The 14,469-nt window shown below is 39.0% G+C and overlaps 2 protein-coding genes across 2 annotated transcripts in view; both read left to right on the forward strand.

The window, feature by feature from the left end:
• plch1 (phospholipase C, eta 1) overlaps positions 1 to 4,602 on the forward strand; it is a 57,434-nt gene extending 52,832 nt beyond the window's left edge. Inside the window, exon 23 of the mRNA XM_061046737.1 lies at positions 761 to 4,602. Within this exon, the coding sequence (XP_060902720.1) occupies positions 761 to 3,465 (2,705 nt within the window). The 3' untranslated portion in view covers positions 3,466 to 4,602. The remainder of the gene's footprint in view (positions 1 to 760) is intronic.
• A 1,518-nt stretch (positions 4,603 to 6,120) lies between these two features.
• LOC132980538 (extracellular calcium-sensing receptor-like) lies at positions 6,121 to 10,845 on the forward strand. The gene is made up of 12 exons (XM_061046738.1): positions 6,121 to 6,331; positions 6,454 to 6,657; positions 7,005 to 7,243; positions 7,358 to 7,449; positions 7,587 to 7,766; positions 7,891 to 8,079; positions 8,184 to 8,687; positions 8,775 to 8,984; positions 9,113 to 9,236; positions 9,325 to 9,518; positions 9,604 to 9,885; positions 10,006 to 10,845. Exons 1-12 carry the CDS (start codon positions 6,294 to 6,296, stop codon positions 10,426 to 10,428), a joined length of 2,679 nt encoding a protein of 892 aa, XP_060902721.1. The 5' UTR covers positions 6,121 to 6,293; the 3' UTR covers positions 10,429 to 10,845.
• Positions 10,846 to 14,469: the final 3,624 nt, after the last annotated feature.

The following is a 14,469-nucleotide window of genomic DNA, read 5'->3' on the forward strand; positions in this document are numbered from 1 at the left end:
AACACACGCTAAGCCATAATATTATTGTGGCATTATGAACCATCATAATTGTTATGGTGTCTTCTGTTTTGTTTTTCAAATAATTTAACTAAAACTATGTAACAGTGGTAAAAGTGCTACTTTAGGGGTAAAATGCATAGAAAAAACACATCTGAAAGCAGAATTTGCTTTTCAGATTTTTTAATTTGATTTGTTGTCTTTTTAGTTTTACTTATCCTGCTTCAGTAATCTAAAACATATAACCATGTGAACCAAAAGACTACAGCCTGCTCACCATGATACCTTAACATGCCTTTTCTGTCCCATCTTCATTTGTTGTGCTTCTCTATAGTAGAGAACTGACTAGGATATTCCCCTCAGGTAATCCAAAATACCTATTGTCTGAAGGTTGCATCGTTCAAAAACATACCAGTATTGCGTTCACCCAGTGTATTCTGTTCCAAAGTGGTCTGAGAAATGTATTTGTGTCATTTGATCCCATTTGACCAAACCAATCCCATTTGACCATCTTTTTCCTAATCTGATGTACGCAAACATGGACTTTACCTTTGTTTTAACCTTCACAGCCTCATTTTCCAGCTTCCCCTTCACAGTTGTACTTGGTGATCCATTTGTCTATGTATTGCTATTGCATTGTATTGGCTGGATTGTTAATTGTTGTCATTTTATTGTTGGTTGGCTTGGTGTTCGACATTAAACGGTAGTAAGCTATCTAATACTTTCTTGACTAATCTTTTTTTTCAATCATCTATTTCAACAGGAGGTTTTCCCTTCAACCGGCCAAGGTCTTCCTCTTTGGACCCTTTCATCGAATCATCTGTCTTTCTTGACCCAAGCATGTCTTCCCCTTCAAAGACATACACCAACAGAAATAAAGAATTTGACCCATCAGAGGAGACTTCATATCTGGTTATTGGTGGAGGAGAAGTGAAAAGGGAAGAGGATTATGCCAATTACCAATCGAAAGACAATGGAGTCCAGAAATACATGATCATCTCCACAGAAACAGAGAAAAACTGTTTCATATCACCTTCCACCAACAGCCACTTGCGATCAGATAAACCAGAAACATCATCAAGCAGCACAACATTCACAGTTGCACCCTCAGTCTCCTCCTCCTCCTCCTCTGCCCTATCCTCAGTAGCCCCGTTGTCCCCGGTCTGTTTTAATTGTGATCTGAGGAGTCCCAGCTCTTTGCATGAGAGCACTATCTCAAGGCTCATTGATGAAGTGTCCTTAGGCAATGAGCAAGACACAGGTGGCTCTATATCTGCTCTGATTGGTGAGTTTGAAAGCACTGTTGACCAAAATGAACTCACAACTTCAACTCATGTTCCTTTACCTTTGCCAGATGATTTAAAATCTCCTCTGAAGACCAACACTACATCTCCAACAAAGAAACAATTAATAAGTCCCCGGAAAGTGGCTAAAAAAATGAATCATGCAACTTGTGAGACCAATTCACCCCACAAGATTTCTCTGGCAGAGGCACCTGCATCAACCCTGTTTTCCAGCCCAGAAACATCTGAGATTGAGGAGGTGTACACCATACTGGATGAAGAGGTGCTTTTGCCAGTATCAGTCTACAACCTGAGGAAACAGATAGTCCATGTTCAGGCAGACACTGTAGATAACACACCCTCAAGCAGCTTGGGGTCCTCTCCAGCAAAGGTGATTAAGGGTTCAGGGAAAGGACACAATGTCAATGTGGGCTGGGATGATATCCACAGGAGGAGGGACCAATGTGAAGAAATTGAGGAAAGTATTTATGAGGAGGTTTATGATCTCCCAGCACCAAAAACAGAAATGAAGCAAGACAATTCTAAAAGGTACACAAACTCTTCTGGTAACCAGTTTAATTATCGCCCAGCTGGAAATTATTTTAATGAAGTGGAGATAAATGTTGATGAAGATCCATTGGATAAGATGCTGACCTCACCAAGACATGGCAGCCAATGGGAGGGGCGTATAAGTCCAACAAAACACCATGCTATTTACCAAAATCATGAGTCCACTCCTAACTACTCCCAACAACAACAACATTCATTATACCATGATCCTAAAAAACAATACCCATTGCAAGTATCTAGTGCATCATTCTCACCATGTCCCTCCCCAATGCATCAACCATCCTATCAGCAGTCCAATAACGCCCAACAACAGAGCAACTCCCATCCTTCTCCCTTCCACAAACATGTCCACTCAAGACCCTCAAAACCTAGTTCCCTGCATAAGAACAGCTACCCTGTTCCTCATAGCAATTCCGAGGTGGGCAACAACAGCAGAGACTTCAACAGTTCTTACAGACAACACAATTGCTATAGTAGCAGCCAAATCCTAAGCAAGTCGTTTCAAGACAGGCTTGGGTATAAACAGATGGAGAGGGAGCCAGAAAAAAGGTGCTTCCACAATGGTTTGTCCTCTTCTGACAGCCCCCCTGTCCAACCTGCTGTAAATATCTGTATGGACAGAGGCCTATACTCCCCTTCTACAGACAGTGAAGCAGTGTACAGTTTACCAGACTATGATTGCTTTACTCCCCCGTCAGAGCCTTCAGCTCCTCAAAACACACAACCGCACTGCCAAAGTCCAACCGGATCATACACCCCAAAGCAGTCATGGAATCAAAATACTTCCTTGACCAATAGTAGGCACCAGACACAGCTTGAATCCAGAGTTTCCCTGATTTCTAATTTAGGCCCATTGTCAACAAAACCCAAGTCTAGCACCATAGAGTCAACAGGCCCCAGTCCATGTAAGTCCAAGTCCCTGGGAGACCTGACTTCTGAAGACATATCATGCAACTTCCAGGGCAAATACCACATTATTAGTCGCAGTTTCATAACTCCCCAAATGAGGAAGCAAAAACGGTTTGGCACCATGGGGGAAGTACATTTCCAGTCCCAGTCTTGTGATCCCCTCACAGAACAGCTACGTAAACTGGTCAGTCTGGAGGGGGATGATAGTGACAGAGAAAGACCTCAGACACCTCAACTGTGCCTGGGCACTAAACTTACATCGTCACAGCCTCAGGCAACAATTACAGCTCCAGTCTTACCCAGAAATGTAGATGATTCCCCTCCACTCCTTACCCGCCGCCTCTCCTCTCGGAGCCAAAGCAGAGTGCGTCACATCAACAGCCGTGCCCGTGAAAGACAGCAAGAGGCTCTAAAGCCTCGGGCAGGTGCCTTGATCAATAGCACCACCAGCATGGGTGGGGTGGTATTGAGGAACAAACCAGCCTCACAGAATCCACCAGTTAACAGACACTCTACTGGTTCTTACATAGCAGGCTACCTTGGTCAGCTGGAGGACAGGGGACTTCCTGAAGGGGCTTGTACATCATTACATTATGGAAAAGGGGATCACTATGGAGATCGCTACTATACTGATGACTCTCTTCCAGCTGCTGACTCCAACAGATCTGCGTCGGAGCCTGAAGTCTACTTTCTGCTCAGACTCTAGCTATGTCCACAACCTATTATAATATAAATGAACAAGCAGGCAATCCTGCTGATGTTCCTAAACACCAAAAGCAAGATCAGAAAAGAAACACTTCTCATATTCACAGACCATTAGGTCTCCATAATATTTGGCTTTTAATAGAGAAGGACATAGTCCGCAAAATGTTGGTGAATCTTCAAACTAATTCCATGGTTGAATCTGACAGCATGAATTTCTTGTATGAAATGTTCACTATTCAATAGTGAATGGTCTTTTTAGTCTGGAAATGTATTGTCTATATTCTGCTAAATGTGTAAATGTACCTTGGAACGTTGATTCCCTCCTACTGGCTTCATAGACTGATTGTACAGATTCTTGTTATCTTTGTCCGATTGATGTCTTGTCCAAACTGCAAACATTGACTATGAAGCAAATATGAATAATTGGGCTTTAAGCAAAGAGGGAATGTTTTTCTTTGTAGCATTTGAATGTGCAGTGTAACGAAACAGCCACTTCTAACAGATTTGATTAATCAAATGAAAGTCTTCCTGCTCTTTTCAGTGTTAATTCTTTTATTTGTGTAACATGTACATATATTTGTCTCTCTTCTTGATCTGAGATTGGCTCTTAGTTGAGAACCAGTTCCAACTGTACATAAATGTTTGTGCATGTTACCTGTGAACATGTCAGGCATGACTATGCACCAATTTTTACAATGGATGTTGCATTGCCCAAAAACATTTGCACAGAACAAATAGTTGCATTGGATACAACGGGGGAGAAATAATTGTTTGTATTGAGTGCATTACAATACACAAACTTCCATGCTAGGACAAGTTACTCAATATGATCTGTAGACTAAACATTATTGCAAATTTTAAAGATTTTTAGTTTAATGGTTTTTATTTTTATAATTGCTTTGATACAGACAGCAAAAATAATCCAAAATGTCTTGTTGGTCATGGTTATTTTATTTTGTATAACTTAATAGAATAAAAGGTAAACTTTGACAACTATAGAGGGTGAAGCTAAGGAAGGCAGGGTGGCAAAGCACCTTTTTTTTCTTCAGTGTTCCTTTTTTAAATGTATTGTTGTCTATGACTGTGAGCATTTTCCTACCAATGCAATAAAAAAATTTAAAATTTGATTTAAACAAAATCATTGATTTTCAATTCTTCATAGTAACATGATTATTTAAGCCGGTCAAGCACAAAATGGTTCAGTTAGGTAGGTTGTTGTCCTGGAGCAAATGTTGTCTACTGGTCTTCACTGCCTCCATAGTTGGGATATAAAAGCACATTCTGATGAAACCACAGATTTATAAGCTGTGTGGCTACTCTAACCGGGCCTTTTTCAATACTGCTAAGAAACACAGATCCAATGGAGGAGAAGAGAACAACATAAACATTATTGTGATTCCATACTTGTCTGGAGAATCCATGAAACTCAATATTCTAGTACATTTCAAACAATAAGACATTCTCAGACATAAGTGTGTCCACCCAAAACAAACCCAGGCATAAATAGGCAATGTTGTTGACAGTAATATTGGCTGCTCTGGCAGGGAAAGGAAAGATGGCCAGGGAAGATGGATTGTTAAAAAGAGATGTTAAAGAAGCTATCTATGTAAAGCTTGAACAGCCCTTTCAACTCGGGGGGTGGGGCTGTCATCAAAGTTAGTTCTTGTGTTTTGTTAATAATTTTATTTTTGAAATTTTCAATGTTAATTTGGTAAATTTCAGAAATTTTCAATGAATGTTTTAAGATGTTTTAAATTGATATTTTCTGAAACATACAAGAATTTTCAGGAAAGTTCTATGGAAATTCTCAGATATTTTCCATTTTTTTGTACACTTATGGAAATGCTCAGGACAAGTTTTAAGGAACTTAGCAGAAATAGATTTTAAGGGACAATTTGGAGACTTCAATTTTTTTTAAATTTCAGAAACGTTTAATGGTAATTTTTTCGGAAACCTACAATAATTTAGAGAATGTTCAATGGTAATTTTTTGGTAAATTTTCATGGGAAGTTTTGGGAAACTTTTGATCATTTTAAAGGGAAATTTTAAGGAACTCAACATGAGTTTTGGGGATTTTTTAATGGACATAATGGCAACATTTTTTTTATCTATCTATCTATCTATCTATCTATCTATCTATCTATCTATCTATCTATCTATCTATCTATCTATCTATCTATCTATCTATCCAGTATATATGAATTTGGTTGTTTGTCCAAAAATGGCTTAAGACACATTTTTTTTAAACAGGGCATTCTTTAAAATCTCATTGTATGAATAGATACTTTTTCCAAAACATAATTGGCAATGGACAGAGATAATGCCATTAATAGGCTTTTTCACTCAAAAATTAATAAGGAATTAAAAATAGGCTACATTGAAAAGTTTTTGGGTAGCTACAAGCTGCGTGTTATCTGAACATGTTCAAACAGATTTATTTACAGTTTAGGCTGCCTGGAGGCTTTTCCCTACTGCATCATATCTGCTAATCACTTGTTAGCAGTGTTTTTTTCCCCACCATCACTCTGGAGAGGAATCCTCCTTTGTGGTGTGCTGCTTGTGTCATAGTTTACTTATTTGCAAGAGGCTTTGTACATATTATAAATATGCACATCAAGACATCCCTAGTTTAGATTTGGAGGGGGGGTATGTTAAAGTCGGGATTAAAATTTAAGTTGGATATTAATCTTTTGATATGAGCTTTTAGACAAGTAAAACATGCTTTTGTATATAGTGTCCTTTCTCTGTGCAGGAAACTGAAATTAAACTGATATGACAGTGAAGTAAAATTGGATCTATAACATTTCTTGCCATTTAAAAAACCCTAAAATGCACTATATCTTTATTTTTGATGAACCATGTTGGATGTTAGTACTTTTGCATTCACTGATTGTTTGATTCACTAATTGCAGTTCCAGATTCTGCAAATTTTGACATTTGTTAAAAATCTTTGAATGTGTTTGATGTCCAGAATTTTTTATTTTTCCAGCCTTCTTCTTCTCAGTGCAGTGGGCCAACAGACAGGACTGAATGTGGTTCAGGCCACAGTGTGCTCCCACTGGGGTGCACCGACTGATAAGAGTCTAATCCAGGATGGAGATTTGATTATCGGTGGACTTTTTAACCTGTATCACATACCTTCAACTGTAGATGAGGACTACACAAAGAAACCACATTATGAACCTTGTACTGGGTGAGCTTAATAACTACATATAGTTTTGTTAAATGTTTGGCCGGGTTACTGAGTATTCATTATGTGACTGCACATTGTATTTTTTACATTTTTTCCCGGAGTCTTATTTTAGTCTGCAGACAAATTTAATTCTGCAGATCCAGGAATTAATGCAATGTTTGTGATACTTTAAAAGTTTTATCACCTGTTACAATAGTTGATGAGCTCACTTTAATTATTTTACAATTACTTTAATAGATTTTGCCCTAGTTAATTCATGTTGCTTGTTCATGTTTTTAGACAGCCTTGTGTCCTGATTGTTGTTGAAGTTAATACATTCTGCTCTCCTCTCTCTCTTATGTTCTCAGCTTAGAACTGGAGCCTTTAAAATACTCTTATGCTATGGTGTTTGCTGTGGAGGAAATCAATCGAAACAACACCCTGCTACCAGGAGTGAAGCTGGGTTACCATATACTTGATAGCTGTTTCCTGTACCCGTGGGCTCTGCTAGGTGCAATGTCATTGGTTGGAGGAGACACACACAGCTGTAACTTTACAGCCTTTGCAGGTCCTATTGAATCTGATGAGCAACCTGTAGTGAGAGCAGGTACGTGATATCATTTAGTATTCAGTTGAAATATCTTACCTCCACAAAACCAAAACATGATTAAATGTGGTAAAAAATGCTTCCCTATGTAATCATGAGCCCAAATGCATTAAGGTGGTCTGCCTGTACCGATGATCATTGGTGCTGCATCCTCTACAACAAGCATAATGATGTCCAGCACCCTGGGGCCTCTCTATGTACCAGTTGTAAGTTTCATTACCTCAAAAATAAACCTCTTCATAATCCTATATTTACACAATCTACATAAATATTCTGATAGAAAAATAAAATGGAATCTTTATTGTAAAAAGAAAAAATCAACATTTGTGTGTCTTTCTTTTAGATCAGCTACCTGTCAAGCTGCCCCTGCCTTAGTGACAGGCTTAAATATCCTAATTTCTTCAGAACAATTCCCAGTGATGTTTACCAAGCTTGGGCCATGGCACAATTGGCCATTCGCTTCCACTGGACATGGATAGGAGCAGTGGTGTCAAACAATGATTATGGTCAGCTTGCAATACAGGTGCACAGTATGTCTTTGTGTTATTGCACTATGCATTGCTATAAATACTCTCTCATGTATCTCATTTAAAGCACAGTTGGCATACACAGTATGTAAAAACATATTTGGAATATTTATATTTCAGGTATTCCAGAAAGAGATTTTTGGGAAAGGAGTGTGTTTGGAATTCATTGAGACCCTCAACACAGAAACTATTGTGACTGATGCAAAACGTGCAGCACTCACAATTCAAGCTTCGACTGCGAGGGTGATTCTGATCTTCTGCTGGTATACTGAAGTAAAGAAACTGCTTCTGGAACTGGCCAAGAGAAATGTGGGCAGACAGCATGGAAATGTGTTTTTTGAAAAGGTTTATTTTAAAAACAAAGATATATATATATACATATATATGTATTATAAAAATAATGTCATTCGTAGGTGACTGACAGACAGTTCCTGGCAAGTGAGGCTTGGAGTACCAGTGATGATCTTCTCCAAGATCAAACCATCTCTAAAGTAACAAATGGTGTTCTTGGTGTGGCCATTCGTAGTTCAACTATACCTGGATTTGAAAATTATCTCAGAAGTTTGCATCCAATTCGTCGTCCTAATGATGTTTTCTTAAGAGAATTCTGGCAAAAGGAATTTGGATGCAGTCCTCTTTCTTCCTATTTCTCTTCACCCCTCATGCCAAGGTCTGACTACCTCACAAATGTTTCTGCTTCCTCAACTGATAACGTTCCTCCTCAGAAAATTTCACCACCACTCTGCAGTGGAACAGAGTCCCTGGAGAACGTGGAAAATCACTTTACTGATACCTCTCAGCTAAGGGTGGCATATAATGTCTACCTTGCTGTTTATGCTGCTGCCCATGCCCTTCATAGCCTTCTCTCCTGTAATACCCATACATGCACCTTTCAGAAAAACATCAAACACATAGAGGTGAAAACTTCTATCATTGTACCATCTTATAATTCACCTTATAATTCACAACGTTTTAACCGTTTCTTCAACACTTGATATTTTCAGCTGTTACAGGAATTGAACAAAGTGAACATCACCACACCACATGGGGAAAGGTTTTACTTCCAAGGTGCTGACATTCCAGCAATGTATGACCTCGTCAATTGGCAGAAACAACCAGAGGGGCAACTCAAACTTGTCTTGGTTGGTCGTGTGGATGGGTTTAACATCCATCTTAATGAGTCAGCTGTGCAGTGGAGCTCAGGATCCAGTCAGGTTGTCACGGAGCAACAAGTTGTCTAAAGTTTACTTACAAATTTTCGGTTGAAATGAATCTCATAGTCAGTTTATACATTTGTACCATTGAGAATATATATATTTTTAAATTAAAGTTTTTTGTCAAGGTTCCTTTTTCAGTGTGCAGTGAGAGCTGCCCCCCAGGTACCCGAAAGGCCAACAGGAAAGGAGAGCCTCTCTGCTGCTTTGACTGTATCCCATGCATAGAGGGGGAAATAAGCAATGAAACTGGTGAGGAAATCTGCCCTAAATTTGACACAAACTTGTGTTGCAAACTTTCTTTGATTCTTTGTGTTTCATTAGCTTTTTTCTCTTCCAGGTTCTCTTAATTGTGAGGGATGTCCATCTGAGTTCTGGTCCAATGTTGAACGAACTGCCTGCGTCCCTCGTCAGTTGGACTTCCTTTCCTTTAACGAAACATTGGGCATCACTCTGACAACAGTGGCTGCATCCGGTGTTGTGGTGACAACAGCTGTGTTTGTTCTATTTTTTTGCAACCGCCAAACACCCATGGTAAGATCACAGTTTCATGTAATGGAGAATACTTTGTATTTTCAACATCCTTAGTTGTTACAAAAACATCTCAACTCTTTATTAGGTACGAGCCAACAATTCAGAACTCAGCTTCCTGCTTCTTCTGTCCCTGAACCTCTGCTTCCTGTGCTCACTGGTGTTCATTGGTCGTCCATCAGTCTGGTCCTGTCGGTTTCAGCAGGCAGCCTTTGGGATCAGCTTTGCACTTTGTGTTTCCTGCCTTCTGGTTAAAACCCTCGTAGTGCTTGCTGTTTTCCGCTCAGCTCGGCCTGGTGCTGAAACCTTGATGAAGTGGTTTGGTCCTGTTCAACAGAGAGGGAGTGTCTTTCTCTTCACCTGTATACAGGTGTGGTTTGGTAGCATTTTCTTAATTAAATGAATACAACAATGTAATTAATATGCATTAGTAATTACGTACTTTTTAAGTATATAAGTATAACACTGAAATGTGTTTCCTTTCTTTCAGGTTATTATCTGTGCCACATGGTTGTCCATCAGTCCTCCAGTGCCTCGACGTAATCTGGGTTTCCAAGGATCAAAGGTCACACTAGAGTGTGCCATGGGTTCCCTGGTGGGCTTCTCTCTGGTTCTTAGCTACATTGGCCTGCTGGCCTGCACCTGCCTCCTCTTGGCTTTTCTCGCTCGGAATCTTCCTGACAACTTCAATGAGGCCAAACTGATCACCTTCAGCATGCTGATATTCTGTGCAGTATGGGTAGCTTTTGTTCCTGCTTATATTAGCTCTCCTGGAAAATATGTTGTCGCTGTAGAAATCTTTTCCATCTTGGCCTCCAGCTATGGTTTACTGCTTTGCATATTTGCCCCCAAATGTTTCATTATTCTTTTGAGGCCAGAGAAAAACACAAAGAAACAGCTAATGGCAAGATAGTTGATCTGGCTTAAATGTAAACATAGACCCTTAATTGGAAGTTAGATGTTTCTCTGTGGGGAGAGCCCATTGGTCTTCCAATCCTAGGGTAATGTCCTGATTCCAAGAACAGATCAGACAGAAATATATCATTAGTAACAAACTGAATAGAATGCAATAATAGTTAGTAATCAACCTGTGCATGTTCAGTCAAAATTTAAGTGATTTCCTCTCTTCTAGTTTTCTAGATTTAACTGGTGAGTCCGGATTTTTCTGTTACTGTTTGCTGTAATATTTTTTGTGTTCAATTCTTAGATTTGATTAAATCTTATACCATTGCCAATGTTTTATTTCAGAAATAAATGTATGTTGCAGGGCATCCCCCAATTGTCACTGTTTACTTGTTTAATTAAACAGATTTGATGATTTAACATTATATACTGACTTTTTTCAATCCCATCATTGTAAACATAACAAGAAACACCCATTTGTTTCAATGCATTTACTGTCACATGTTCCTATTTACACAATTACACTAAATATAATTGCTCTTAGAAAAAGTTTTCTTCTGAATTGTTTCAATAATAAAGCATAACATTAAAATCACATCAATGACAGATTACTTTAACTACTGCTTGTTTATATACCTCTTTAGATCATAAATAATATAGGCCTACTGATGTCAGTTTGAGATATGTTAACCCAAGCCTGTCATGTCCAATTTCATTTCTTGTGATACACTGATTAAAATGTACATTGACATAGGCAGCTTCCTTTATCAGAGGAGGGATTCTACACAGTGACTGATTCCAGATATGTAATAGATAATAGATCACTTACTGGATCAACACAAATTTCTTTGGGATTTTACATTTTATAGCCTTTTTGTTGTTCTTTATTGTGAATTGCATACAATGGCTAAAATAGTATATAACAGTATATCTTTAAAGGGGCTTGGTTCAAGATCAAAGCCATATCCTGATGACATATATTGCTCTATGCTAACCTCTGCTCCCTGAATCAATTCCAACAAGTTCAGCACTTTCTGCCTGGCAGATTGGAAGTGTGTTGATGACCGACTTCATTTTCTGTCTGTAGGGATCGGATCTCATCCTGCAGGGTTTGAACTGTTCTCCAGGCTTTTGTTCTTTTCCTGCAGAGTTCCTTTTTCTACTTGCAGCTGGCTTAGCTGCAGAAAGGACATGTGTTGAGCAAGAAGGAGGAGCTTCCCAACAACATCCAGGATCATGCTTTGGGCTTCCTAGTTTGATGGTTGATATGATCAACTAGCTCCTTTATTTGTATTTATCTCAAATGCTAATTGAATAGCTATTGTGGTTGTTAATCTCCTCTAAGGATAGATGGATCACACCAGCAACTGTTTCTTGCAGTGCTGCATGGTCCTTTTCAAAGGGAGTCTCAGCTCCTGGCTCACCTAGGATCTTGACACAAATTTGACCTGGTGAAATGGAACCCCAGTGGCTCATAATGACTTTTAGTGAAGCTGCTTAGCTAAAATAAAATCTAAAATCCACAGGAGAGCAAATCTGGTCTAAGTTTTAAACTTGTCACTGCACTCTATCCTGGAAACACCTCAAGACCTCTGATGATTTGGGAAACTCACACCTCTCAGAAAGCTGGCTACTCTGTGCATTGGTTACTATCTCAACTGTACAAATGGCTAAATTATTGTCTCAAACAACAAAAGGACAACACAAAGTAATTATACTACCCAACCCACCAACAACACACAACACAAACTAAACCACAACGTAATGTATACTTTGCTTGAAAGTACATTCTCAAAAATAAATAAATAAGTACTTTACCTAGCACAAAAAATGCGATGAGGCTGGTTTATAGAGGGCCTCACGTGGGGCACCAATTATGTTGGGGTATTATGAAGTAATTTTGGCTATAATTTAATTATTAATATGAATAATGAGAATTAATCCATTATTAATATGAATTAATAAAATCATGATTTTCAATTAATAACAATGGGGAACCCTCCTGGAATCAGGGAATAACAGCCAGATAACACAAATCATACTTAATTGTAATTAGTTAAATATCTACATTATTAATATTTAACAAGTATCTGTATTCAAATAAATGGAAGGCGTGAATCCGTATACTAGCCCTTGCACCCATCTGTTATCACAATGCACATACACCAGTAATCAAAGACAACTGCCTTTTGAAGTGTCTTAAATATATAGGACAGAGATATTATAGTGATCTTTAAGTGTATACTGCACACATCTGGGGATGATGGATGCAGGATTTTAAGAGAAATTGAGAGGACTATAAATAGATGCCTTGTGAACATAAGTGACTCTACCAGTCCAGAAACCAAGCAATTACTGGAAAAGCAATTACAGGAACTGCAAAAAACACAGAGAAAAATACAGAAGAAGTCTCAAAAGTATGACACTTTGGGATATGTATTACGTCCAAGAAAAGAAAAGAGACTAAAATGTGCCCAGTAATTGTGCGAGGTCAAAATTTAGAGTATAAACCTTGGCAAAGTACAGACATGTCAAACATACTTGAAAAGTTACCCACTCTTTAGGATGGAGCACATCCTTGGATTTCAAAGTTAGAAGATGTTTTGGTGGGAACACAGCCTGCCATGGGAGACATTAAGAGACTTTTGGCTAGCCTCATTGGGGTCCCAGCGATGGAGGAAATCCTGCAAGCAGCAGGCCTTAATAGATATGTGGCGACTGCAGTATATGATCCAGAATTGTTGGCTGCAAGTAGAGGTCGGATGTGGAGAGCATTGAGAGATGCGTTTCCAACAAACGTACACCCTGATAATATTCTCATTAAATCATTAGGCCCACAGGAAAACCCAAGAGCTTATGTGTCTAGGGCTCATCAAGTGTGGAGAAATGTCACAGGAAATGACCCAGACTTAAATCAAATGGAGCAATCAATTTTGAGAGCTAAGATACAGAAGGGGTTGCCCCTACCAGTGAGGAGCAAGTTGGCAGAGGTGGTTGGTCTTGGAAGCATGGCAAAAGGTGTGTATACGGATCACATAGCACATCAAGTTGAGCTATGTCGGAAAAAGGAGCATGACCAGAAAGAACAGGACCAGGAGACTCTTAGAAAACTTAACCAACTACAGCTGGTGGACAATAAGAAAGAGAAGAAACAAGCTGTGGTTATGCAAAGTCAACCTCAACCAAATCAATTACCACCGCAATCGCAGCATGAACAGATCTAGTTTCAGCTACCTCAGCTGTTATCCGTGATTCCCACTGCACCTTTTCCACAGTCAGTTTTTGATCAACCACAGATAGGAAGTTTAGGAAGAGGTAGAGGAGGAAATTTCCAACAGTCTTTAGGAATGTGTCATAATTGTGGACAGCTAAGCCACTTTGCTTGTGAATGTTACAGAAAAGAGGAAGAATAGAGGAAGTTTCAGAGGAGTATAGATAGATGCTGAGGTTGGAGAGGACTTTTCTGTTGTTTACAGGAAAGGTCAAGGAGTTAGATTTATGTTGAAGGAATTGTAAGGTAGAATAGTGAAGGTTCAGGAAGTAGAGAGATAAGTGAATGCTCAGATAATTAAATTGTTAGACCTGCTAGGTCTGATGCTTTAGGAAGCACATGGTTTAGCTCATGTGCAAGGGGGGAGTTAGGAGAAAGATTATGAAAAAGTATGGTTTTTGGGTACTGTATTTGCTTGAGCAGATTGATTATGTCATAGGCAGGTGTACAATTTGTCTAAAAACAATGTTAGGACACCAAAAGGTCCTATGTGTGAGTTAGTTGTGGATTTTGTTGATATGATAAGACCGGTAGGAGGTAAAAGATATATGCTAGTTGTTGTGGATAGATTTTCAAGATGGCTTGAAGCCTGTCCAACCAAGTGAACAGATGCTCAGTCTGCTGCCAAGAAAGTTTTTGTGTCGTGAGGTTATAAGCAGGTGGGGTCTCCCAGACTGCATATCTTCAGATAATGGGAAAGAGTTTGTGAATAAAACAGTAAGACTAATTTTGAAAAATTGGGAATTAAATAACGTCTAGGAGCTGTCTATCATCTGCGAA

The sequence above is a fragment of the Labrus mixtus genome, chromosome 9, assembly GCF_963584025.1.
Source record: "Labrus mixtus chromosome 9, fLabMix1.1, whole genome shotgun sequence".
NCBI classification, from domain to species: Eukaryota; Metazoa; Chordata; class Actinopteri; order Labriformes; family Labridae; genus Labrus; species Labrus mixtus.